The sequence below is a fragment of the Megalops cyprinoides genome, chromosome 1 (genome assembly GCF_013368585.1).
Source record: "Megalops cyprinoides isolate fMegCyp1 chromosome 1, fMegCyp1.pri, whole genome shotgun sequence".
Taxonomy (NCBI): Eukaryota; Metazoa; Chordata; class Actinopteri; order Elopiformes; family Megalopidae; genus Megalops; species Megalops cyprinoides.
Genome location: NC_050583.1, coordinates 46,837,589 through 46,865,077, shown reverse-complemented (window position 1 = coordinate 46,865,077; position 27,489 = coordinate 46,837,589). Strand labels below are relative to the sequence as shown.

At 48.1% G+C, this 27,489-nt stretch overlaps 1 protein-coding gene across 1 annotated transcript in view; it reads right to left on the bottom strand.

Annotated features, from left to right (window-relative positions):
- psme4b (proteasome activator subunit 4b) overlaps nt 1-27,210 on the bottom strand; it is a 36,471-nt gene extending 9,261 nt beyond the window's left edge. The window contains exons 1-32 of the mRNA XM_036542097.1: nt 26,729-27,210; nt 23,217-23,357; nt 22,426-22,542; nt 19,847-19,891; nt 19,201-19,350; nt 18,673-18,736; nt 17,989-18,063; nt 17,740-17,862; nt 17,319-17,411; nt 13,730-13,995; nt 13,045-13,231; nt 12,868-12,957; nt 12,610-12,674; nt 12,200-12,350; nt 11,753-11,851; nt 10,978-11,047; nt 10,712-10,779; nt 9,335-9,550; nt 7,791-7,948; nt 7,070-7,165; nt 6,621-6,676; nt 6,327-6,383; nt 5,760-5,815; nt 4,510-4,608; nt 4,005-4,067; nt 3,030-3,125; nt 2,582-2,713; nt 2,145-2,354; nt 1,574-1,710; nt 1,156-1,209; nt 569-698; nt 224-305 (exon numbers count right to left, since the gene is read on the bottom strand). Of these exons, the coding sequence (XP_036397990.1) occupies nt 224-305; nt 569-698; nt 1,156-1,209; nt 1,574-1,710; nt 2,145-2,354; nt 2,582-2,713; nt 3,030-3,125; nt 4,005-4,067; nt 4,510-4,608; nt 5,760-5,815; nt 6,327-6,383; nt 6,621-6,676; nt 7,070-7,165; nt 7,791-7,948; nt 9,335-9,550; nt 10,712-10,779; nt 10,978-11,047; nt 11,753-11,851; nt 12,200-12,350; nt 12,610-12,674; nt 12,868-12,957; nt 13,045-13,231; nt 13,730-13,995; nt 17,319-17,411; nt 17,740-17,862; nt 17,989-18,063; nt 18,673-18,736; nt 19,201-19,350; nt 19,847-19,891; nt 22,426-22,542; nt 23,217-23,357; nt 26,729-26,925 (3,643 nt within the window). The 5' untranslated portion in view covers nt 26,926-27,210. The remainder of the gene's footprint in view (nt 1-223; nt 306-568; nt 699-1,155; nt 1,210-1,573; nt 1,711-2,144; nt 2,355-2,581; nt 2,714-3,029; nt 3,126-4,004; nt 4,068-4,509; nt 4,609-5,759; nt 5,816-6,326; nt 6,384-6,620; nt 6,677-7,069; nt 7,166-7,790; nt 7,949-9,334; nt 9,551-10,711; nt 10,780-10,977; nt 11,048-11,752; nt 11,852-12,199; nt 12,351-12,609; nt 12,675-12,867; nt 12,958-13,044; nt 13,232-13,729; nt 13,996-17,318; nt 17,412-17,739; nt 17,863-17,988; nt 18,064-18,672; nt 18,737-19,200; nt 19,351-19,846; nt 19,892-22,425; nt 22,543-23,216; nt 23,358-26,728) is intronic.
- Nucleotides 27,211-27,489: the final 279 nt, after the last annotated feature.

Genomic DNA, 27,489 nt, shown 5'->3' with positions numbered 1-27,489 from the left:
CGACCGATCAAAAAGCATAATAAAGATGTGACCAATCAGAAGACTCACTAAAGATGTGACCAATCAAAAGGCTCACTAAAGATGTGACCAGTAAAAGAGCCCATTTAAAGACACAACTATTTGTATTAGGAACAGAGAGTGACGTTATGAAACCTGCCGACCGGCTTTGGGCAAACCTGCTCTCTCTGTTTTGACTGGTCTGTGCTCTCTGACTGGCACTCACTGATTTCAAAAGGATCAATGGGCACTTTCTTGTGGGCCCTCTTCAGCTGCTTCAAGATCCCACCCACAGCAGAGATCGCCATCTGGTGGAGAAAACAAGAAAAGAATCAGACTGCAGGTTGATGGTGTCTGCAAGTGAGTGAGTGTATATGTGAAAGTGTGTGCGTGCATGTACTGTATGTGTATCTGTGTGTGCATGTGTGTGACTAAGCAATTTTGGAAATGAATGATTGAGAATAAGGAGGAAGTGTATGTGTGAGGAGAGTATGAGGAAATTGTGTATGTGTGTGTGTGTGTGTGTGTTTATATGAGTGTGTGTATGTAAGAGAAAGACAGGCACACACACCTTGCGTATGGTGATGGAGTCGTGGTTGAGACTCTGGATGAAGAAAAGCACAGCGGGGACAGGAAGGGCGTGGTCATCCCGAAGCAGGAGGGATAGGAAGCCGATGGCCATGTGCTCAAACTTCCACGGCCTGGATCACCGAGAGAGAGAGAATCAGAGACACAAACACTCTACCTCACTGTCTCATAGAGAGTCTGAGACACTAACACTCTGCCTCAATCTCTCACAGAGAATCAGAGACACAAACACTCTGCCTCAATCTCTCACAGAGAGTCTAAGACACTAACACTCTGCCTCAATCTCTCACAGAGTCAGACACACAAACACTCTGCCTCACTGTCTCAGAGAGTTAGACACAAACAATCTGCCTCACTCTCTCACAGAGAGTCAGAGACACAAATACTCTGCCTCACTGTCTCACAGAGAGTCAGACACACAAATACTCTGCCTCAATCTCTCACAGAGAGTCTGAGACACTAACACTCTGCCTCAATCTCTCACAGAGAGTCAGAGACACTAACACTGCCTCAATCTCCCAGACAATCTCTCACAGACACAGACACACAAACACACACATGCATACTTACAGGTCTGTGTCGCTGAGCAAATCCACAAGGTCATTGACCAGCCTCTCGTACTTCCTGTCAGGCAGAGGTCAGAGGTTACCAAAGGTATGACACATTAAATAAAGGGCTGTGGGGTAAAGCCAATAGGTGTAGGGGAACACAGCTGGGGAGAGTAGTAAATTTATAGTAAAGTAGAGAATTAGTAAATGCATAGTAAGGTTATGGGGTGCGCAGTACAGTCAGTAAAAGTGTTGTAAGGTGAGGGAGTGCACAGTAGAGTAGGGTGGGTGGGTAAGTAGTGGTTGGTATGTATGTATTTGAATAGAGATTAGAGGGTGTAGTAAAAGGTGTGTGTAGGATAGAGTGCAATGGAGTGTGTGTGTCTGAGTGTGTGCATGTGCATGTAGTGCAAATGCAATGAATGGCAGTGAGAACTCACTGTTCTGAGTCCAAGTTTTTGGCCAGCATGCGCTGCACACCCATCTCCAGGTCCTGGTCAGTGGGCAGGGGCAGGGAGGGCGTGGGGCTATCAGACTGTATCATCTTGGTGGTGAGGGGAAGCATGTCTTCTGGTATCTGTAGGGGACAGTGGCCTGTGAAGGTCAAAAACGCAACCACAAAAAAAGACACACAAGCTACCGGGGCAGCAGTGGTAAGCATAGTGGTAGGGAGCAAGGCTTGTAAACGAAAGGTTGCCAGTTCGATTCCCTGCTGGGACACTCCTGCTGTAGACAAGGTACTTAACCCAGAATGGCCTCAGTAAATATCCAGCTGTATAAATGGATTAAACTGTAATCTATGTAAATCACTCTGGAAAAGAGCAACACCTTAATGGCAATAATGTAGTGTGAACGTTTTTTTTTTTTCAGTTGTAATGTGGTCACAGAGCTTTAAGCACTCAGAGGACTTTGCTGAATCGACCTGGAGGACCAAACTGGACACATCTGACAGCAACCGCTTTATTCAGTGATAGCAGGGGGTGTGGAAGGGCCGGGGTGTGAGGGACGTACGGTGAAGTCCAGACCGATGGTCTCATACTGGCGGTGGACCTTGTCGGCGAGGTCGTCGAACAGGCGCACGATGGACGGCTTCTCCAGGGACATGGCGGCACTGAGGCCGGAGCGCACCATGGCCGGCCACGTCTGCACGATGCAGTCCCAGTCGTGCAGGCACGCCAGGCACACACCGCTGTGGTTGCCCAGGAGACAGTACAAGGCACCCTGCAGCAGGGGAGGGAAGGGGTTAATATGATGTCATGGTGTTTCTGGGCCTCAAGAACGGTGCCCGGATCTCTGTTTTTTGCTGATGATACTTGATTAACTTTAAAAGGGAAATGTTGTGAGACACTGAATAGGGGGAGAGAGGGAGAGAGAGAGAATGAGAGGGACAGAGGGAGAGCGAGAGAGAGGGAGAGGGAGAGGGAGAAAGACAGACAGGCCCACTGTACTTTGAATTGCTGCTGTGTGACATCGGTGCGGTCTGGCTCCAGGAGCTCCAGGACGTGGGGCAGCAGGTCTCTGCAGCAGAAGTTGTAGGTCCCCAGAGCAGCGAACAGCACGTTCTGGGCCTGACTGCGCACCTGGGACATACACACACATACAGAGCAATCAGAAAACACACACACACATACATAGCAATCAAAAAAGACACACATACACACACATACAGAGCAATCAGGAAACACACACACACACACACACACACACACACACACACACACACACACGCACACACACGCACACGCACACAGCACAACACCATAGGTCAACAATCAAAGAAACAACCAAATGGAGACCACCCGGAGGCAGACTGAAAGTCATCCTCACTGAAATTCTGAGGGCTATAGCAGTGCAGGTGTGTGGTAGGTAACTGGGCGTGGACCGGGCCAGTCTCACCTGGCTGTAGGTGCTGGTGGAGAGTTTCAGCAGGTCTTTCAGAAGGTCCTGGTGAACGCTCCTGTATTCACACCCCTCCACCGTTAGCTTCCGCAGCTAGAGGCCACACACACCCACACACACAGATGTGCACACACACATGTAAAACGAGTTATATTAGCAGGCACAACTATGCTGGCTAATTTGCTATTCTCATATAGGTACACCTTCTACAGCTTTTCTTTTTGCTTTAATATGCTGAAGTGGATGAGTACCATATTTAATGACACAGGGTCCCACAAACTCCTAACTGGAGCAAGTGGGTTACTGGTACGTCCCCACAAAGACATATATCGTGGGGACTTACACACGCTCAGTCACACACATAGGCATGGCCTCAGAGGTACATGCATGGAGGAAAGCATAGTGAGACAGGCCCTGAGATGGACAGAAATGGAGACAGACAGAGTCCAGGGACAGACAGACACACAGAGAGATGGAGTCCAGTGATGGACAGACACACAGAGAGATGGAGTCCAGGGACAGACAGACACACAGACAGTTGGAGTCCAGTGATGGACAGACACACAGAGAGATGGAGTCCAGGGACAGACAGACACAGACAGTTGGAGTCCAGTGATGGACAGACACACAGAGAGATGGAGTCCAGGGACAGACAGACACACAGACCAGTGATGGACAGACACACAGAGAGATGGAGTCCAGGGACAGACAGACACACAGACCAGTGATGGACAGACACACAGAGAGATAGAGTCCAGGGACAGACAGACGCACAGACAGTTGGAGTCCAGTGATGGAGAGACACACAGAGAGATGGAGTCCAGGTACAGATAGACACATAGACAGATGGAGCCCAGGGATGAACAGACACACAAACACATGTAGTCCAAGGATGGGTAGATACACAGACACATGGGAGTCCAGGGACAGACAGATACACAGACACATGCGGACAGACAGAGCGAACCCCACCTCATGCTGTAGCATTACTCTGTCGATGAGCAGAGCCCGAATGTGCTGCTTCCTGCCGTGGAGCTGAGGGGACACCAGTACAGATGTTAACACCGTGAATGCCAAAACCACAAGGGTCTAAACACCCTGCCACAGCATCAACAGCCAGCATGATTAGGGCTTAACTGTCCCAGCAACAACACCACAGCCAGCCCAAGACTGTTTTTAATACCAGGTTATTCCCAAAGTCATAAAATAAATGTTTCAATGCCAGCCCCACATTTGACTGTAAATACAAACCAAACAAAAGGCCTCACAGTGGAGATAGATCTACATTGCATGGTTCAAATCAGTGTGTTGCAACTGAAGCAGTTAGTTTGACATACTTTACTTTATGTAGGGGTTTGTAAATCCAATGATGTCACTGTCTGAATGTGAACAACACCTCAGAACGCCAACCGTGATTGGCTGCAGCAGTGAATAGAACCACAGTGCAGCGGTTCTCCAGATTGCCATGGAAACTCACCCGGTCCTCCATGGACTTCTTTACCAGGTTGAAGCTCTTCCAGCGGGAGTCAAACTCTGCCTTGTGGGACCCTTTGAATTGCAGCAGGTCACTGATGATCTGAGGAAACACACACAATTCTCAATTCCCTTTTTCATTTACACCAATGAAATAACCTGCAACAGCCTTCCTCACAGTCTGGATTGAAAGGTCCCTGGAGCTCAATATCAGCAAAACTATAGAACTGTGCTGTGGTGCTGATAACGATCACCCACTTTTTAAACCAATGCAGCTTAAGGGAGAGGTAGTTGAGCAGGTGGGCTCTTTTAAATACCTAGGCACAGATATCGACCCCTGTCTCACCTTCACCAAGCGCGCAGTGTTTTTAAAAATGGCTCAACAATGCCTGGGCCTTCTACGGAAGCTGAGGAGTTTTAATATTATCAAGGACATTTTAACAGTTATGTACAAATCACTCACCAAATCTGTGCTCACCTTCAACATCTCATCCTAGTTCAACTCTCTTTTAGTTAAATGCAAAAAGAGGCTTTCAAGGTTCACACAGCAAGCTGGCAAGATAACAGGTATACAGCAAGAACCTCTTTCAAAACTCTACACACTGGCAGTTAAAAGGAAAGCCCCCCTCATTGCAACGGACCTTTCCCACCCCCTCCTTTCAGCCACTCCCGTGGGGGAGATGGTACACCGTACGTTTGGTCAAAAAGAACATTTACAAGAAGACTTTAATCCCAACTCCTATTGGCATTTTAAATAAGCAGCCAAGATGAACTTTTAAGTCCCAGTTTTTACTGCTCTTTTTATTGCTCTGTGTTTTTAATGTATGCATGTCCTTGTCCCAAAGTGAATGTTTTTTAATTGTTTTACTGAGCCTCCTGTCAAAGAAAATTTTCTATCCTTGTGGGATAGACAATAAAGTTTTTTGAATTGAATTGAATTGAATTGAACAGGTAGACACACACGCGCTCACACACACATACAAATGCAAACACAGGCGTACACAAGCACAGACGAGTCCACACAGATGAGCACACATAAACAGACACACACATGGTAAAACACACACATATACACATAGTTACTCTCCAACCTGTATCTATTTCACCATTTTTTCCACCGCATTTAACAGTAACTGTTGAGTCCCTCTTCAACCTAATGGTGCTTATACAGGCATGACTATGAAGCCTACAGTTTTTGACCTTCCATAATCCTACCCACAATTCCAGGGCCCTGTCGTGCAGCTCTGCACCCACCTTGATGATGCTGAAGAGGGACTTTGTGTCATCTTCAGAGTGTTCCAGAATGTGATCTGAGGACACAGAGCAGGGGTTCAGTTTTAGGGTGCATCCATGATAAGATTTGGGGATTTGGATTTGGGAAGTGTGAGCTGGATGGAAGTGGTGGGTAGACCTGTTAAGGAGAGGTGTTGAGTGGGGTGGCAGGAAGGGGACAACCATCTCCATTTGGGGTGTGGTGCAAGGAGTGGGTGGAATTGCAGAGGGGGAAGGTTTGGGGTCTGTGAGCAGTGTTTAAGTGAAAGGGGAGTAGGCTTTAAGTGTGGTGTGTGAATGAAGGTGTTCGGGGTTTCAGTCACGTGGGACATGTAGGGCATGAGTGGGGATTTTAGGGGGCATGGTCAGGGCATGATTGGGGCATGCGGGACATGATAGGGTGTGACTGGGGTATGATTGGGGTATGACTGGGGAGTGATTGGGGTGTGAGTGGGGTGTGATTGGGGCGTGACTGGGGCGTGTGGGGCATGCAGGGCGTTATTGGGGCGTGCATAGCGTGTGTATGGAGTCATGTCAGGGCGCACTCACGCAGTAGCTGTCTCATGACTCTGCAGATGGTCTCTCTGTAGTTCTCTTGGGATGTGTCTGTGGGAGAAAGAGACAGAGAGGTTAGCTCAGGCAGAGAGAGCAGACTGGCACAGAACACACAGCAGAGAGAGAGACGTCCGCAGTGTTACCATCACAACCACCATCAGAAAAGTGCACAGACTCAGTGCAGCAGCTGAATGTTACAGAGTCAGTGACGCTCACCATACTAAGGAGTCAATGAGCTAAGAGAGGACTCACTGTACTCTAGAATCAGTGAGATGAGAGAGGACTCACCGTATTCCATGCCAGCATAGAGTTTGGTCTCCTCCAGACTCACCATGCTGGAAACCCTAGAGAGGACAGAGCAGTTACCACTTACAGCTACTTAACAACTCTGCTAAATACAGCCCTGCTGCTTACAAAACTACATTCAGCTGTGCCACATACAGTTTTGCTAAATACAGCTCCATCAGATAATGAACTACAGTACATACATTTCTGCAAGTGCAAAATTAATACGTTAAATTATATACAGAAAGGTGAGTTTACAGATAGGTGTGACTACAGACACAGGTGTATACAGACAGGTGAGTGTGCCGACAGATCTATACAGACAGGTGTGTATAGACAGGTATGTACAGACAGGTACACAGGTGAGGGTATAGACAAGTGTATACAGACAGGTAAGTGTGCAGACAGGTGAGTATACAGACAGGTGAGGGCTGGAGTGCTGTGGGACTCACAAGCCAGACACCACGGTTCCCTCCAGTGGGGGCAGCATGCTCCCAGCTCCTAGCAGGCAGTGCTGGACGATGGCCAGGCTCTGCAAGACGTCATCCCTGAGGGAGAGCAGAGAGAGAGCTTTAATATCAAACTCCACACTGAGGGAGAGCAGAGAGAGAGCTTTAATATCAAACTCCACAGTGAGGGAGAGCAGAGAGAGAGCTTTAATATCAAACTCCACAGTGAGGGAGAGCAGAGAGAGAGCTTTAATATCAAACTCCACACTGAGGGAGAGCAGAGGGAGAGCTTTAATATCAAACCCCACAGTGAGGGAGAGCAGAGAGAGAGAGCTTTAATATCAAACCCCACACTGAGGGAGAGCAGAGAGAGCTCTAATATCAAACCCCACAGTGAGGGAGAGCAGAGAGAGAGCTTTAATATCAAACCCCACAGTGAGGGAGAGCAGAGAGAGCTCTAATATCAAACTCCACACTGAGGGAGAGCAGAGAGAGAGAGCTTTAATATCAAACTCCACACTGAGGGAGAGCAGAGAAAGAGAGCTTTAATATCAAACTCCACAGTGAGGGAGAGCAGAGGGAGAGCTTTAATATCAAACCCCACACTGAGGGAGAGCAGAAAGAGACATCTTTTATATCAAACACCACAGAGTAGATCAGCTTTAATACTAAACAGACCCCTGACTCCACTCTCCAAGCAGCCCTCCAAGCACTGGCCGCTTACCTGCTCATGTCCTGCTCTCCCTGGGCGTATCTCTGCAGGCGCTGGAGTTCAGGCTGCAGCAGCAGGTCCAGCAGGTAGAAGCCAAAGTCCTTCTCCTCCACGTTCGGCACGTGCCACTGAATCTGCAGGTCATTCAGGTCCCCGGGCCGACCCCAGTCCTGCAAAACCAAGACAGGATCATGAGAAATACAGACAGGACTGGGTACTAACATACACAACTAAACACATACACGCACACACGCACACACACACACACACACATACATACATACACACACATACATACATACACACACAGCATGCACCTAACCGCAATCACAACACACATGTGTACACGCACATACACACACATATGAACATACCTAGATGCAAATGCAAACATACACACATATACACTCAAATGAATACACACACATACATACACATGTACACACACACACACACACACTCCAAATTACCCTATCATGATGGAAAAGCACCACTACTTTTAGTAGTTATCGGGGCTTCTGGCACTGAGGGTTATTGCGGTATTTCAATCAGGTGCAAACCTGCCAGCACAATGGCAGCTGAAGCTGAGTTAGTGAAATGCAAATATAATTCTGAGTAGGAACCTTAACTAAGGGCCTAATCGCGACCCTCGGGGGTACCTTGTGGGTGTGTCTAAAGACCCCTCCTGGTCCTCAGCATCTTTACAGCAGTGATAAGGTCCAGACCCAAGCCAAAGAGGAGTACATGCTTGAAACATGTTCGTGGCTTTCTCCATGTCCGTGGCACGACATACAACTTCAGACAAGCTGCGGTCACCCGGTTCTACCGCAACATGACCACACAACCCCAACACTGAGCCACAGGATCGCAGAGGAAAGCTTAGCCAGAGACGCCAGCGTCAGCGGTGCGTCAGTACGTTTGGACAGAGACGGCAAGGTTAATTCCGTGATAATTCTGCCTCCTCAACACGAGCTTAGGGAGATTTAACAGGATAACAGAGCCCCGTGGGGAGGGGCCGCGGTGGGGCTCGTTATGTAACCGCCCGGAGCTGTGCTAATTTGGGACTGCCCTGGAGGAAGCGACAGGCGTCACATGACAGCAGCCCAGATTATCCCGCGGGCCGACGCCTCGCTGATGTGAAACCGAGATAGGCCGACCGCAGTGACGTGCAAACAGGACCGTGTTTCATATCTCTGAGTCACTTCAGAGGATGGTTTTACAGTAATCAGAAACAAAACACGGTGATACTCATGGCACCTGCAGACCCGCAGAGTGTCAGAAAATTTGACTTTAATTAAAGGAATCAGTGATAGAGACGAGGGCCTGACTGTTAGGGGTAAATATTGGTTGGTGTGTAGGTTCTGAATCTGGGACAGCTTCTTATTAGGCAGATAGCTCTGCACTACAGAAATTAGGTCACCGCCTGTATAGTCAGGTAGACCTGCAGTAGTGATTGGGTATCCACAGTAAATATGGTCTTTACCTGTATCTGCAGGTAGGTCTTCAGTGGTAGTAGGGGTATGTACAGTACTGCAGTACAGTAATAAGGGCAGTACCTTGATGGGCAGGTAGTCCCGCCGCGGCCGCTGGTATCCCCCGGGCACGCTGCAGTACTCGGTGGGGTAGGTGAGGGCAGTGGAGCGCAGGACGTGGTGCAGCAGGTTGCAGGCCAGGCTGTAGCCCTGTTTGCACTTCAGGTGCAGAGTCAGCTGCAGGATCTGCACCAGCTGAGAGCGGTACGGTAAGAGCTGCTGTCCATCCACACGAGTCACCTGCAGAGAGAGAGAGGGAGAGAGAGAGAGAGAGAGAGAGAGGGAGAGAGAGAGAGGGAGAGACAGAGGGAGAGAGAGAGGGAGAGAGAGAGAGAGAGAGACAGAGGGAGAGAGAGAGAGGGAGAGAGAGAGAGACAGAGAGAGAGAGGGAGAGAGAGAGAGAGAGAGACAGAGGGAGAGAGAGAGACAGAGGGAGAGAGAGAGGGAGAGAGAGAGAGAGAGAGACAGAGGGAGAGAGAGAGGGAGAGAGAGAGACAGAGAGAGGGGAGAGAGAGAGGGAGAGAGAGACAGAGGGAGAGAGAGAGAGAGTGAGACAGAGAGAGGGGAGAGAGAGAGGGGAGAGAGAGGGAGAGAGAGACAGAGGGAGAGAGAGATAGAGAGAGACAGAGAGAGGGGAGAGAGAGAGGGAGAGAGAGACAGAGAGAGAGAGGGAGAGAGAGAGAGACAGAGAGAGGGGAGAGAGAGATAGAGTGAGAGAGAGAGAGAGGGAGAGAGAGAGTGAGAGAGAGGGAGAGACAGAGGGAGAGAGAGAGAGACAGAGAGAGGGGAGAGAGAGAGGGAGAGAGAGACAGAGGGAGAGAGAGAGAGAGAGACAGAGAGAGGGGAGAGAGAGAGGGGAGAGAGACAGAGAGAGAGAGGGAGAGAGAGAGAGACAGAGAGAGGGGAGAGAGAGATAGAGTGAGAGAGAGAGGGAGAGAGAGAGTGAGAGAGAGGGAGAGACAGAGGGAGAGAGAGAGGGAGAGAGAGAGGGAGGAATAGGGAAAGAGGCAGGGATAGGGAAAGAGCAAGTAAAGGAAAGAGGGAGAGAGAAGAGAGGGAGAGAGGGAGGGAAAGAGAGAGGAAAAGAGGGATCAGGAGAGAGGGTCAGAGAGTGTGGGAGACAGTAGAGTAGTCATTCTCAGCTGCACGGTGGGAGGAAGCAATTTGCTTTTGGAATCAGAGTAAGCAGCCCTATACAGCTGGTGGAATGCAGGGTTCCATTTCAGCAGTGCATAATTACAGATCACAGACACACTATCAACATCACACTGACATGCCTACCACCCCAGAGACCCGAGCGCCAGGTGCAGCTCAGTATTCTCACTGTGATTCTGCACTGCCACAGCATGTTCAACCTGCTGCGATCCCCACTGACCCCTCACCTCTGACCTATGACCTCACCTCTGACAGCAGCTGGAGATTCCACAGCAGGTCCTTATCCAGCTCTTCCTCACTGAAGATGTCCTCATCTGCAAAACAAACACACAGCAGCTATGAGCATTCATACACATGCATGCGAGACACACATTTAAGTAGGGTGTGCACATACATGCTTGCTTACACACACACTCAAACAAACATGCATGTGCAGATCCAAACCCATATACAGGCACAAATGTGCACACATATAAACATACTCAATTACACACACACACACACACACTTACTGGCAGAGATGTGCATTATTGCGCTGCAGCAGTGTGGCACAAACAGCTTCAGAGCCTCTGCAGGGTGACACTGGAAGAGACATGCAGCGAGACGGTGACTAGCAGCTCATCACCACACTGACCCCAGTTCAGCCACACTGCCCTGCACCTCTCCCCTGCTTGAAGGCAGAAACTAAGCAGGGATAATTCTTGGATGGGAGACCAACTGGGAAAACCAGGTTTCTGCTGCTTGTGTTAATGGGCCAGTAGGAGGCAGTGTTCCCCCAGGAGACCAACGCCCTACTGCAGTGATGGGGACACTGTACTGTAGGAGGTGATGGCATTAAACTGAAGTCCTCATTCTCTGCTGTCATTAAAGATTCCACAGAATCTCTTCCCTGGTGTCCCAGCTAATCTGACCATCTGATACTGCCCCAGTTTAATAATTAATCATAATAATTATTTAATAATTCCCTCCCTCACTACCTAAGCTGATACGCAATGAGAGTTTTGACATAAAATGGCTGCCATGCATCACCCAGGTTCATGCAACACATTAGTGCTAGTCTGAAGTAAACCTCTCCCTCTCTTCACTATAAAGAGCTTTGAGAACTTTCAAAGGCGCTATATAAAGTATAATCCATTACTATTATCCCACTGACTCCAGACACATGGTTCTGCTATACCCTGCTAACTCCACACAAAAGGCAGTCCTGCTCAGTTTGCCTGAGTTCTAGTGAGCCAGCTGTGTAGCATTGCTGCTCATTCACAGGCTTGGTCAGTAGGGGGCGCTCACCTTGGAGGCGGCTCTGCACATGTCTGCCACCATCCTCCCAGCCACGCGCGTCTCGAAGATGTTGGTGGTGGCGAAGTTGAAGACCTTCTCCAGAGCCACCTGTGTGTGGGGAGAATGGAGGGGTGAGGAAAGCACGCACGCACACACACACACACACACACACACACACACACACACACACACACACACATATATACACACAAATACATGCTGCCCTCAGTCAGTGCTGAGGTCCAGGTAACTTTGGGGGGGAAACCATGACATGGAAGGTTTGCCCTAAAGGAGCCAAAAGACAGCATTGTGTATGCAGGTATGTGTATGTTTGTGTTTATGTGTGTCCAGGACATTGAGTGTGATGCTGTCATGTGCCTGTGTGTGTGTGTGCGTGTGTGTGTGTGTGTGTGTGCGTGTGTGTGTGTGTGTGCGTGCACACATGTGTGTATGCACCTTGAAGATGTCCATGGAACACTGTGTGAGGATGGTGCTGAAGGTGGAGGACAGTCCCAGCTCCACCAGGCTCTCCAGATGGGTCATCTTATCCATCTGCATCTCCTCCCGAGTCTGTTCCAGAGTACTGCTGTCGATCAGAGCAAAGCACCTGCAACCACAGAACGACTGCTCTTACACACCTGCAACCACAGAACGACTGCTCTTACACACCTGCAACCACAGAACGACTGCTCTTACACACCTGCAACCACAGAATGGCTGCGCTGATACACCTGCAACCACACACACATTGTACCTAATGCACCTCTACATACAGACATCCACACACCCACACAACCAAACACCCACACACAAACACACACACACACAGACAGTTTCATCTCCACTGACGCCCCATCCACCAGTACCTGTCCATGAACTGCAGCACAAAATCTTCAAACTCTGCAGAGGCTGAACACAGCTCCCGTTCCACCTGAGAGAGGGAGAGATAGGGGCATTAACATCGAATTGTGTGGAGAGCACTGCCACACAGGAAGACCTGGCAGCCACAAACACAATCAAAAAATGTAGGAGGAGCATCACTGTACACACACACAGTGCTCTTCAAGGTCCTAGACACAAACACATATACACATACACACATGCACACGCACGCACATACATACCTCTGTCAGATCATTCCTTTCGTGAAGGGCGGACGAGCAGTCCACCAAAGGCACCAGGGTCGTAAACGTGGCGATGAACTGGAATGTGATCTGTGGGCGGAGTCAGGACCAGCGTCAGTCAGAGGATGGTCACACCTGAGGCACAGGTGCGCGCAGGTCAGGGGGAGAGATACCCACCATGCACTTGCTGAAGTCGTTGGGGTCGACGCCTGGCAGCGCCCTCATGAGCAGTGGCAGCATGTGTGTGGGTCCCTCAGGGAAGTGGCGCCCCCCGCTGACCAGGCTGCGTGCTACCGCGATCATGCAGCTGAGCGTGGCCGTCAGCTGGTGTGGCTCGGTCAGTGTCTCCATGGCCGGGTATGTCCTGCAGGGGGCGACAGAGAGCACAACCTTCCCATCAGCTCTCCTTACCCAAGGGCTAACCCTTCCCAGAGCTACTGCTAATACGTGGTGTTACCATGTGTTATCAGAGAGTCATTGATCTCAGCCAGTCACACTGTTTTGCTCTGGAGGGAAGTGTGTTTTTATTGGATCATACAAGACTGACAGCACATGACTGCTCTACCCACTATCGGTTTTATGAAGTCATCACCCGTCCATACACAAGGCCCAACTGCTTGGTGGAGTTAATCTATCAATCATTTTACCTATCTATCAATCAGATCAAATCAAATCAGATTTGTTATGGCGTATTTTAAAAATGGCAGTTGTCAAAAAATGCTGAAGAAAATTGTCCACAAAAACCTCTTTCTCCACCTCTCTTGGGCCCAACGCCCCCCCCCCCCCCCCCCCCCCCCCCCCAGCCTGGCCCCACCCTGGCCCCACCCTGTCCAGCCCCACCCTGCCCACTCTGCCCACTCACTTCTCCAGCACGGGCGGGATGACGAGCTCGGGCCGCATCAGCGCCAGGTTCTGCAGGGCATGGGCGGCGTCCAGGCTGCCCGTCTTGCTGAACATGGCCAGCAGCACCGGCTGCTTCATGCTCTCCACAAAGTCGCCGATGTCCTGCTCCGTCAGCTTGTGGCTGTCCGGCACCGGGGGCAGCCAGGTGGGGGCGCCGTAGCGCTCCTCGTGAAGACGCCGCACCACGCTGGCCGGGAGGCGCTGCAGCAGCTTCATCAGTTTCAGCTACAGAGAGAGAGTAAGATATTAATTACAATAATCAATCGATGAATAATTGATCAATTTAAAGTTTACTGTTGGATGTACTGTGTAGAGTTGATTATTGTTTATTACTTATCAATTTAACCTGTATGTATATGTTTTCTTTTAAATTTGTTTAATTATATTTGTTTAAATACTATATTGTTCATCTTGTTGTTTTGGAAAACAGCGATTGCCTTTGCTGCCAATAAATCAAATTTAAATTGACACTGAAAACTGAGAGAGAGAGAGAGAGCGTGAGAGAAAACGAGAGAGAGAGAGAGAGAGAGAGAGAGAGAGAGAGAATGAGAGAGAGAGGTTATATTGTCACTGTCTCACAGGTAGAAACAGAGATGTGCTTTCTCCTACACCTTAATAAATTCCGACAATGCTAGTGTAAAATACTGTAAATATTTTGAAGTATACTTCCTTACATTTAAGAATTCAAAAGCAGAGGAGAGGTTACACATTCTCCTAGCAGAGGGAAACACTGCACCTTATGTATGTATCTGAGTGCTACAGCCTGAGAGACATTGGGCAGGAAGCATCCACCAAGTTACTTTAAAAACATAAAGTTTATATGTGTGTGTTTTCATGTGTGTGTCTTTGTGAGGCATCTACCTAGTCAATTTAATGGTTAATAAAACTGAGAAAGAGAGTGACTGATAACTAGGCAGGGCAAAGAGGAACTCATACTCTTTGCAATAAGTCAAAGTAAGTGTAACAGACTATTGGATACATAACATTACATAAGGCAGATGCTCTGTCCAGAGCAATGCATGTCATATATTTACACTGGACATTTACTCAAGCGGTCTAGGTAAGAGCAGTGGTCAACATGGGAATTAACCATTAGGTTACGAGCATAACTCTCTACCACAACACCACACTGCTGTGCTCAATAACGTGCATAACCACAATCAGTCACGCCCTCTGCTTAACATACCTGCCTCAACACTGCAACACTGCATCCCCATCACAATACTCAACTGGTCCTGCCTGAGGGCTGCCCTCTACTGGCCCACCCGCACCACCTCTAGCGGCAACCCTGGATTTCTCAGGGTTAAGTTGTAATGCCTCGCAGACAATTCAAACCTGCAACCTCTGCAAGCTGCTATGCCACCTCATAACACCCTCCTACCCAACGGCCAAAGCTAATTGCGTCTGAGCTCTTTAAGAACTTTGGATTGCTTTAGATAAAAGTTTCTGCCAAATGAATAAATATAACATGGAAATGCATGGGAGAAACATAGATTGCTGGTGGGCCAGCAGGGGGGACTCTTCAGCCTGCATTACAGCATGCGTTGCAATTACAGGGACACTTACTGTAGTGGCAGATATTAAATCAAGGTCCTGACTCACTGTAGATTCCTTGGCACTTGTTGCAAAGAGCAGGGGGTTCCCTGGAGCCCTGGCAGTATGCTCAGACTGGCTCCTTTAGACCGGACATCTATCCGCCCCCAGGGAAACCAGTTAAAAAACCCTCCTCCCTCCTGACACTCCTCAGCTGATGTGCTGGGAGCTTCTTTACGCAAAATGGCTGCCATGTATCACATTTGGGATGGGGGAATATGAGTCATATATACACATGCACACATACCCTCACACGCACATGCTCACACACTCTCACACACACACACACATTTGTATACGTATGTTAATAGAGCATAATTGTGGTGGATAATGCAGTGGTCAGGGAAGTGAGCTTCTAGCCACGAGCTAATAACAATAAGCTAATAATAATAGTGATAAGAATGAGCTACCGGCTATAAGCCCAAGTCCCTGCCCACCACATTACCCCCCACCCAGTTATGCTCCACAGACTGGTGTTGTAAAATCGTTGGGAATATCTCCTCCATCAGAGAAGTATTAGCATCCAATGAGCGGGGGAGGCAGAGAGGCGCTTAAACTCTCGTGGGGGGGGGGGTCTGGGACCGAACCGTTCCTCGCGGTCAGAGCGGCACGTGCCGAGCATACCCACGCCTCCATTTTTAGCGCCCTGGCCCTGCAGGGGAATGACATGGCACACCGCTGCATTTCCGAAACCGTACACAAACACCCAGACGACCTCGGTAAACACACACCGACCAGGCCTCCCGGGAAGGCTTTGGAATGGAGCTGGGGGAGGAGGGGGTGTGGGGGTGTACGCTTTACAGTTTAACAGTTTTATGAGCTGTTGATAACCTTGTTCAGTTCAGAGGATAAGCCTGGTAAGTCTTTCCCCCAGTATAACTGGACCTTCATTCAGAATCATTCAAGCCAGCGGGGTTAAATACCTTGACAGATAAACAGTCATTGATCTAATTATTATGGTTGTTTCCCAGGCTGGGGCTCACACATGCAAGGCCTGCAGAACTGCATTCTGGGCAATCATCGTCTCATGCTGTGTCACACTGCAGGCTGCACCTCTTGCCAACCCTGATCTTGGATCAGCGATCAACCAGAGAGCGCTGTCACCTGATGCTCCAAGCACTGATCTGAGATCAGTAGGGATGGACGAGCGGGATTAGACACTGCCTGGACTGGAGTGTGACGCCTGAGCAAGCCGCCTGCTTTTCAGTGGGATTTTCCACTGCTCTGTGCCAAGGGTATCAATGACTCCGGGAGCCATTCACAAATACGGGCTGACAAACTGAGGACGAGCTCCTGCCAGCCTCCTTCCCGTGCTGTTGCTCCACGGTCACTAATCCACACATGTGCGACAGTGTTGTCCCTCGTTCACACGCTTCCCTCCATTTATCTTCTGCCACATTCTGGCTTTTTTTTGCTCATTGCTTCTTGCAACAATCTGATCCCATGTTGGCCTGCAGCCAAAGCACCCTGACGACATTCTAGGGCCTCAAAGCTGATGCCAAGAGTGGCAATATTTGCTTAGTGCTGCACTTAGATGGCTGACCAATGTACTGACAGAGCTGGGCTGCTCCACAGAGAGGCATTGCTGGGTCAGCAGGGGGTGCTCTCTTCCCACTAGACCAAGCAAATGTCATGCCTCAAATGCAATGATAGGAACACTGTGCTGTAGGAGGTGTCACCTTTTGGATCTGACATTAAACTGAGGTCCTGACTCATTGATGGAATTTAAGATCCCCATGGTGCACCTCAGAGGAGCAGGGTTGCTAATCCTGGTGTACTGGTCAGATTCCCAAATTGACTCTTCGCAGCACAACGTTTAGTCTCTGAATCATCACCCTAAAGCTGCTCGGCTACAAATTTCGGTTGGAATTTGCCGGCCACCTCAGCTCCCAAGGTATAGTAAGTACAGTCAGAAATGTACAGGAAGAGGAAGCAGGGAACAGGAAGTGACTCACCAGCCAGCGGCCATTGTTGGAAGGGTGGAAGAAGGAAGTGATGCTGTTGAAAAGCCCGCTCAGCTGCTTCTGGGCCTGCTTGCTGGGTCCGCCCTGCCGCGGACAGAACGGGGTCAGATGTCAGAGGCAGGTAGAGCATAAAAACAATATGATAATAAAAACATGTAATACTACTACTAATAATAATAACCACCAGCAGCAGCACCATCACCACAGTGCTGAAGAAGACCTGAAGTAACAGCAGAGACAGTGATTCTGGAATTCAATGACCTTTAACACAGAACCCGGCAAAACTCATTGGGAAAGCCTATGTTTAGCAGTCAGGTAGAGAAAAACTGTTGTGATTGGCATAGCAATATGACAGAAATTCTGGAGAGCTAAATCAGGCCACTGACACTGCTACTTGACCTTTCACACTGACCAGCATGGAAGAGATCCAGAGCACCACATGGCCGATGTCGTAGGCATTGGTCAGGTACCTGGGAACCAGCACCTGGCTGGTCCCCACTGGCAGGTTCAGACTCCGCAGGATCCTGGTAAATATCTGGAATTCGTTCATGAAAGAAATCACAAATTAAAAAAAGCATAAATATCTCTGGAACGCTCTTTCACCCAACGCACATAGCACACAGGAGCAGGGGGGCTGAGGTTATTCGAAAACTCGCCTCACCTTGGGGATGTAGGGGTCCCAGTCAATGTAGCCGATGTTGTCACTGGCCAGGCGAGCGAACAGGTTCATGAGACTCTGTGAGGACGAAAGGTCAGAGGGTCAGGAGATCAGCGTGTGCGTGAGGAACCGCTGTGTTCTGTTTCCCTGCCCCTCTGTGTATCCCCCAGTTAACAAAAAACATCCTGATGTGTGTCTGCAGACGCCACAACTACTAGTGTCCAAAAGCGCCCAAAATGCGGATTTGGCTGCTCTGAGGTAGAGGTTACCGTAGCAATACTGGAGTGGGGGGAAAAAAGTTGTTTTTGTAGGAGTCACTGCAAGTTCAGTAGCTTCTAATATTGTTGACTCCTTATGTGGCTTTTTGGTTGTGTTGTACTCTGCCTCAGTTGTAAGTCACTTTGGATAAAAGATCAATTGAATACATGTAAATGTAAATGTAAATGTAAGTTCGGTTCCACAGTGGGGCACTGCTGTTATACAACTGTCTAAAGCACTTACCCTAAACTTCTTCAGTAAATATCCAGCTGAGTGCATGCATGTATAACGTGCAAAATGCAAGCTAAGTAAGCTGCCCTGGAGGAGGGCCCCTGCTAAGCAAATAAACAATGTCAAAATAATCGGAGGAAGCAGGTTCCACCAATCACGCGCTAGTCTGCTGCCTGTCCGACCAATTGCGCGACTCACCCCATCCCACGCTGGCAAGTTCTGCACTGACACCCAGAGATCCATCAGCTCATGGAACCACAGCCTAGAACACAGACACAAGCACACCATTACACACCAGTCACACTGGGACCCATAACAGCAGCTACAGTCTCTACCGCTAGTAACTGAAGGAACACAGCCAGTCACACCATGAGGTCAAGGGTGACCGAATAGTAGTGATAGCTATCACAGTTTTTATACGCAGCATCAGCAACAAGATACACCTAGCCAAGCAATGCTGTTAAAATGAAACACAGAGGCAAAATGGGGGGGGGGGGGGGGGGGGGGGTGCACTTCTGTAGGTAGGAGTAGAGGGTTCAGCATTGTAGATGAGAGGGGCACTGTATTACACCATGCCAACAGTTTGGCAGGGGGTTTGAGATGGTGGGAGAGGGGTACAGTGTCATAGGGGAGATTGTAAGGTTGGGATACAGTTTTACAGATTGGGCGAGATGATGGGGTCGCGGTATAGTGTTACAGATCGGGGGGGGGGGGGGGGGTGCTCACTTGAAGCCTCTGTGGTGCAGCTCGGGGGGCAGGATGGTGGGCAGGAAGAGCTCACAGTAGCTGATGACCTTCTGCATGCTGAGGTCAAACGGACAGATCAGCGGCCGCCACTCCTCCAACATCTCCTCTGTGGCGGATACTGGGAAATACCTGCACACACACACACACACATTTGCACGGACACGCACAGACCCGCACACAGGCACAGACACACAGACACACAACACGCACGCACAGACACAGGTATATACAGTTTATACCTATGCACATCGTGCCTCACTAATGACTAAGTGCATCTCTGCACACAAACACTGCAGTAGTTTCACCTGCATCATTCAAATGCTGATCTTGTTCTCCTTCTCTTACACCATTGCAATACTCAGCTGGTTGCATTTATTTGGTACAGACCTGATCTATCAACCATCAGCATGCAGTAATGAACTGAATAAGATGGCTGTTTGCACTCTCACACACACAGTCAGCCACTCCTAGCATGGTGTCAACAAACACCTCTAACCAAGGCCTTCAGACATGGAGAGGGGTGTGATTTCTCCAACAGCCAGAAAAGGGGCAGACAGGAGAACAGGAAACCGGCAGGCTCCAAACACAGAGCAGACAGACTGAGACCGGGGTGACAGGTACTCACGGCCTGCAGCTCTTCACCAGCATCTTCAGCACATGCTCCACAGAACTGGGGGGACGGACAGGAAGAGACAGGTCAGACACAGCTCCCACAACAGGAAGTGATGCTAGAGTCAGGCTTCAAGAACCACGTGCTCACAATAACTGGTTCATATGATCCGATCAGAGGAATTTGCTTACTACAGCAAAACACTGCAATTACTTCAGACCAGCGAGTCATCAATAGCCAATAGCAGTTCCACCCATTTCATGGTTCATGAAGCTTCACAAGGGCAGGTATTCATATATTCTGGGCACTGAACACCTGAAGCAATTTGAAGAGAAGCACATACAAGCCTCACTGTTTTGAACACTGAACATACATATATTTTACACGCAAGAGACAGAAACACGTTTACATCTCAGTCAAGAGAGGGTTTTCCTTTTTCGCTTTGGCCTACTGTGTTATCCATTAGGTATTTCTGCTTCACCCTCATGCTGGTGCTTATCTGTGACAGTATGACCTTCCTGAGCCCCGGACCGACTCCACCCGTGCAGTGAACACACCTGCTCTGCTTTCTTAGAGCAATGCTTACGATGCTGCTCTTGGCCAGAGTGACTGACAAGGCAAACACGCGCACACGCATGCGCTGAGCACACCTGAACACAAGAGCCAACGCTTTCCTCACGCCCCACGAACCTGCTTCACAGTGTTGACATAACTGAAGCATTGTCAAGCCATCTCATTGAAAAAAAAAAACAGTGTTAAAAAAATGAACAGCTAAAACAGCTGAAAGACTCCCCAGGAGAACTTTCACCGCCGTTGCAAGATAATTGTACCGACCATGTTAAAATAAAACCACGCAGAAAACATGTTACATGGAGCCACGTGGGTCTGAGAGAATGTCCATGGGCCTGGCTGTCTGATTCTCAACGAGTTTGAAATCCGTGCAGGGCCAAAGTGACAGCTTCGGGTTTATAAACCACTGTCTTCCGGGGTGATTGGCAGCTGTTTCAAGCCCTCTGATTTTGTTGCACAAAGACAATCCAGGAGGATATTTTTCATGTATTTTGTGTAATTCCTGGGGATGCGCTGTTTGAGATGAATGCACATTCACCAGTGTGGTGTCAGAGAACAGGCCTCAGAGAGGTTTTTCCAAATGTGGTTTTAGCCCTGGTCGGCTGCCATGATGCCCTGTGTCTAGATCAAAGAGGACCTTCAGCATCACAGAACCACACAGGTTCACCCCCATCTTCAACTCCTCTAAACACAAATCCGCCAACTGATATTCAGCCACTAATCAAGGCTGAATTGGCAGGTGAAATGGTTAAAGTAAGCACAAAAGAAAAAGAGTGGTGGTCAATATGTGAGCCCTCTGTATCCACAGAAATGAGTAAATCAGGTTATTCTGTAACGTTTATGGACAGTTTTTACAGCCACATGAAAGCCAAGGTATCCTGTTCCCAAACACCACAACTTTATTTTCTGATATACAAAAAACCCCTTCCATCGGCAATCCATGCAATGGATGCCACTGATCAAGGTTCAGCAGCTCTGTTACTATAATGAGTTACATCTGATTCTGCAAAAAGAGTCAGGCCATCATGGTCAACCTATTTCTTCTGGAACTTTCCTGCACAGCAGTAAGACAGTGAGGAGGTCAAAGTTCACTGCTATGCCAACACCATGGTCTCAGAGGGCAGGCCTGCTACAGCTGTCCACTTCTCTCTCACACACAAATACACACACGCGCGGACACACACTCAAACGCACACACAAACACACATGAAAACTGTATAGCCTCAGAAGGCAGGCTTCCTACAGCTATCCACTTCTCTCACACATACACACACACACACACACACACCCACATACACAGAAACATACAACTAAACAGTACGGTCTCAGAGGCCAGGCTTCCTACAGCTGTCCTCTCCTCTCTAACATATACATACACACACACACGTAAACACTAGGAACACAGACACACACACACACACACGCATGTGCTGCACAATATGCTGGGCAGGTTCAGTATGCGGGGTCGGTTTAAAATAGAGACGTGTCTGACACTTGACACCACTGGGAAACTGGTGCAAACCTGGTGACCTTTGCAGCTGAAATTGGGGGAACTGGGCACTGACACTATGATGCACCAATGAAAAGAGACCTTAATTGTACCCACCAATGAGGAGATGCTTTAACAGTGTCCTCCAATGAGGAGAGAGTGTCACTGTTTCCACCAACGAGGAGAGACCTTAACTGTGTCCACCAATGATGAGAAAGCTTAACAATGTCCACCAATGAGGAGAAAGCTTCAATGTGTCCACCAATGAGAAGACACCTTCACTTCACCTTGTCAGAGTGATTTCAAACTTTCTGTCAGCTGTTCACTCTGTGTAGTTTTACCACAAAAAGTGTTGAGTTCATTGGCTCCTCAGCAGTATAACATGGACAGATAGACACACAAACGCCCAGACAGACATATGGACAAACTGACACAACAAGTCCCCAATGGCTTTCAGGACCGAGGGGTAAAAAAAACACATTGGTGTGTCCCACGCACAGCCAATAGAAACAGCAGGGAGGCGGTCAGGACCTACTTGGGGAACCAGTTGAGACCCAGGTGCTCAGTTTTGGAATAGAGAATCCTCTCGTAAAGCTCGTATAGTGGTCTCCACGGCAACTCCAGGTCATCCCGTGACAGCAGCTCCTTCTTCCTGTGTGAGACAGGGTGAAGCAAGTGAGACATGGAACTACCAGCTGGGCCATCATGGTGTAACCATCCACTGCTGAAGCAGGCAGATGGGCTCAAGGGAAATGCAGTCCAGAACTTATCAAATGTTGGAAACAACCTTTAGCTCCAGACTACACCTCACACAATCTCTACAGAATCTTTTGACATGAAGTCTACTTCCTCATAGTGGGTAGGATATACCTGATCATAGACAGTCAGAACCCACCCCAAAATAGTACAGCTTATTCATCACACATGACTAGCAGCGCAACTCTCAGTGTTCTTAGTCATGACATGTTGTTATTAGGCACAAATTAACAGCATGTGTGTTAAGGAAGCAATGTTTCAGCTGCACTTTGACACCGCGTTGTTTAAATTCATCACTGAAGCGGTTAGCCTGTATTCAGCATGGTAGCAGTTATTGTAGCAGTCTGTGATGGACTGACCCATGTTCAGATGTGGCCAGGCTTTGTCTTTACATGCTGCAGTTCATATGGCCTTATTACTGTAAATGGTTTTATAGACTGTCCCTCTGCAAGTCGCTCTGGATGAGATCATGTGCCAAATGACTAAATGGCCGTGGGACGTGGTTTGGGGTATCGGGCGCAAGGCGGGGCACAGGGGACAGGGGGTGCAAGGCATTGTGGGATTGCTTACTTGAGCAGGGTGATGAGGAGGCGGGCGAAGCCCTGCATCATGCTGATCTCCAGGTGGGGCATGGTCACCAGCTCATACAGCAGCTTGATGAAGAGCACATGGTCCTCTCTGCTGAACTTCCTGCCATACAGCCGGATGTACCTGCAGAGAGGAGAGGGGAGTGCTCACTTTCTGTGCATGAGAAGATGGTAATGGTACCACACACATATACACACACTCACACACACACACGCATGCACACGCACACACGCACGCACACACATGTACACATGTGCGCACACACTCTCCCACTATACACATGCACGCGCACATACATTCACACATATACTCACACACAGACACATGCATACATATACACACACATACTCACACACACAAGTGCACGTGGTTGCACATACACACATATACTCACATACACACATGCGCGAACACACACAAAAGCACACATGCGCATAGATACACAGAGACACACACAGACACAGACACACCACACACACACACACACACACACACACAAATACACAAATATATGCATATATATATATATATACAAACACGCACATGCAGTTAGGTTGTGGGGAGGACAGGCTGATCTCAGATCTGCTATTAAGGGCAGAGAGTACTTGCAGGGAGAATGGGGCTGGAGCCTGAGACCAGCTGCTCAGATGTAAACAAGAATCATGGGACCAAGCAGCTGTTACAAACTGTGGTGTAAAGCAGCATTGAATTTCCCATTCCTACAGAATCAGCACAGTACTACACAGCACAATACTGTGTAATGGTTTAACGCATTCATAAGCTTTACCTGCTTGTCTGTACCTTGCCTGGCCAACCTTTGAAACTTGGTCATGCAGTGCTTCTAATATTGTTGACTCCGTATGGTTTTTCGATTGTGTTGTATTGTACCTCACTTGTAAATCGCTTTGGATCAAAGCGTCTGCCAAATGAATAAATGCAAATGTAAATGTAAATGTGTCCTACAGGATCAGCACAGCACCATCTCCTACAGAATCAACACAACACCATCTCCCGCAGAATCAGCACAGCACCATCTCCTACAGAATCAACACAACACCATCTCCCGCAGAATCAGCACAGCACCATCTCCTACAGAATCAACACAACACCATCTCCTACAGAATCAGCACAGCACCATCTCCTACAGAATCAGCACAGCACCATCTCCTACAAAACACCGTGTCCAACGTCTGCGTCACCAAGGTGACGTAAATCAAGGTTTTGTGGCTGAACCATTTCATTGTTATAGGGGAGACGTATGGTTAGAAACACTCTGCTCAAAATTTACCTAATATGTTCATGCCAGTTTTACCCTAGCATCTTAACTGCTTTAAACAAATAATCATTGTACAGTACTATGTCATAATTATAGCATACAACAACAATAATAATAATTGTCTGTAAACCTTTTTCTATTTGAGAGCAGAACTGAATAGGACTAATCTAGAACAGCACACCCAACGCAGGGCCAGGGGGACAAAGAACTCTCTTTATCAGTACACACAATCACAATTCAGGAGTGTGCATTTGCTCTTTCTATTTTTACAAAAGCCACAATTCAGTTTATAAGAGATCCAGAAGTACAGCAAATTCTGTAAACTTTGGTGGGGGAAAAAACAATATTATCATCTTATTTATTTTATTATTATGATGTTTACATAAACAACCCCCGCAGAAGTCTGGGGCAGTTTGAACGACCCCATCCTTAGGTTTTGAAAACTAGGCCCCTGTGCACTATGAGGGGTGCCATGACTCTTCTCTGATCTAAATCTCAGCCCCAGGTTTGAAAGCTTACTGGGTGTTGCACTTGGCTTTATGAGTTCTGGGGGCTGTTAGATCTGATGTAAACAGCAGGGAACTTTGCACATATGAGCTGGCTGGGGGTCAGCCAATATAGAATTAGAGGCCAACATTGGGGGGGCGGGGGTCAGGGAGAGCTGGGAGGTGACACATTGAGGCTGGCGGGTTAAAGGGCAGGACAGCAGGATTCGATTTGGGCTGTGGGGACGAGGGGGAGGAAATAGTTCAGAAAACTTCGCACAGGTCAGAAGGTTTTCTGGCATGTAGACTTTCAGCATGTATCTGGATGTGTGACGGTTATTCATGTATCCTTTACTCAGTGAACCACAACTACTTACCAACATGCAGTCTAATGAGTTAAAATTGTGTCTATTTAGGATTTTGTACTATACCTGTGTATGGCAAAGACAGCTAGGGTCAAATGTGCACAAAGTTTACATTAATACAATAACTTTACTGCTTAGGGACAAAGGTGTATGTCATTATCTCAAAGTTACTAGTCATTGAGAAAAAAATAGTAGTGGTGTAAGTTTTACACATTTTAAGAAAATGAGCCACAGTTGTTGTTACATGTGGATTGGCTGAGCCATCAAACATCAGTCAGAAACGGCAAATGTGAGGTAGCCAATTGCTGAACATGCCCATGCTAATAACTGCCCTTCTAGAATGCATTGGTGACATGGTGGTGGAGTGATCAACACTCAGAGTTAGTGTCAGAAGGAGCAGAGAAGGAGGTGAAGGAGGTGGTGTCCGCGCAGCTATAAACATCTGTCAAACAACACTCCAAAAATCTCAAATATTTTCAGATGGTTTTTCAACATACGCAAGTAATTATTAAAACACTATATATATATATATATATATTCTTTCTCTCTCTCTCTCTCACACACACACACACACACATACACATATAGTCAAGTTGGGTTGTTTAGAATACATTTGAAAGCAGTAATGAAAACAATTTTGCTAACCTAAACCTAACAGCTTTAGAAAAAAAACTAGAAACAAATGACAAAATATACACACAATGTGTTCACGATTTTCCACACTATTCGACAACTTGCTATCCAGCAAGCTGCTGTTGTAACCTTTTTAAACCCGCTTCGGCGGGCCGAAGCGTCCAGGCGCAGTTGCGCTTAGATGCGTGTCACGTGGAAATTTCCGGAAAGCATTTATGCGCTATTTACAAAATCAACAATACCTGCCATGTGGTAATGTTTGATTGCATATTACATAGCTTTGACAATTAACCGGCCTCATAACTGGCTAATGGCCTTGGAGAACTGCCATATTTAAGAGTGCTCTTAGCTAATTTACAAGGGGGAGATCAAAATTTTACATAATCCATAAAATAAAATTTTGCACGTTTGGAAAAAAATAGACTCCACATGAATGATCTATAACGACGTGCTTGCTCAGACCGATTCGGACTGACAAAACAGAGATAGCGTTAACATTCAGAAATCTAAGCCATGCAAAAGCTTCTGCTGTCGCTGTCAAATTGGATACAGCAGTTTCGCCTGTTTTATCTCCACATAGCAACAGTTACAAAGACACCATAACATTGCTCAACGCTTAGATATGCAGCTGAATCGTGCGCGTTGACAGCCGCGTGTGTGCATGCGTTACCTAATTTCGGGCACAAAAACAAGCGCACTAAAAACAAGTTAACGAGTTACACTCCATGTACTTACGTAGAAAGTTTCCTGGTCCAGAACAGGATTCCGGGCCATAGCTCGCGAGCCTGTACCGCCCGAGCCAAATTACCCTTGATCTGGGCCAAAATCTCATTGGACTCTTTGTCTAATTTGTCCGCGTATGGAAGAAGACTGTTGTAGACGATCTCTTTTTGAGGAACAAATCCTAATTCCCCAGCCACGTCCTTTTTCATATTACAATTTCCCAGCAGTTTTTATATATATTTTCTTTCGTTTATTTGCACTGAGGATAACGGTTCTTCTCGTTCAGAAGTTCTAATGTCAATTTTTATTTTGACAGATTTCCCGGTGGTGGTTCCCCGAATGGCACCTTTAGTTAATCCGGTGATGCAGGAAAACAGTCGGGCGAGCAGCGATTTGCGAGCTCCGCTAATCTCTCTTGACCTCAACTGTCGCACACGTACACTCGCTCCATACCTTCGTCTCTCTGCCTCACGCACACGTTACACACACGCACACATTCCTCTCCCCATGCACACGGGCTGACACTCATCCCGCCCTACTGGCGATCTGTCGTCATTTCCGCCGTGACTCAAAAATTAACCGGGGGTGACAGATTGATTCGTTCGAGCTGTCATCCAGGGCTTGCTCGGGGTCGCAAACAGTCGACGCAATGCATTCAGCTTGCTGACTTTACGGTACCCGTGCATAAACTACATGCATTTTCTTTGCATGTTCAAGGTCGCACAAATTCCCAGGATTGCCAGAATCGAAATGTAAGTATATATCTAGCCAAC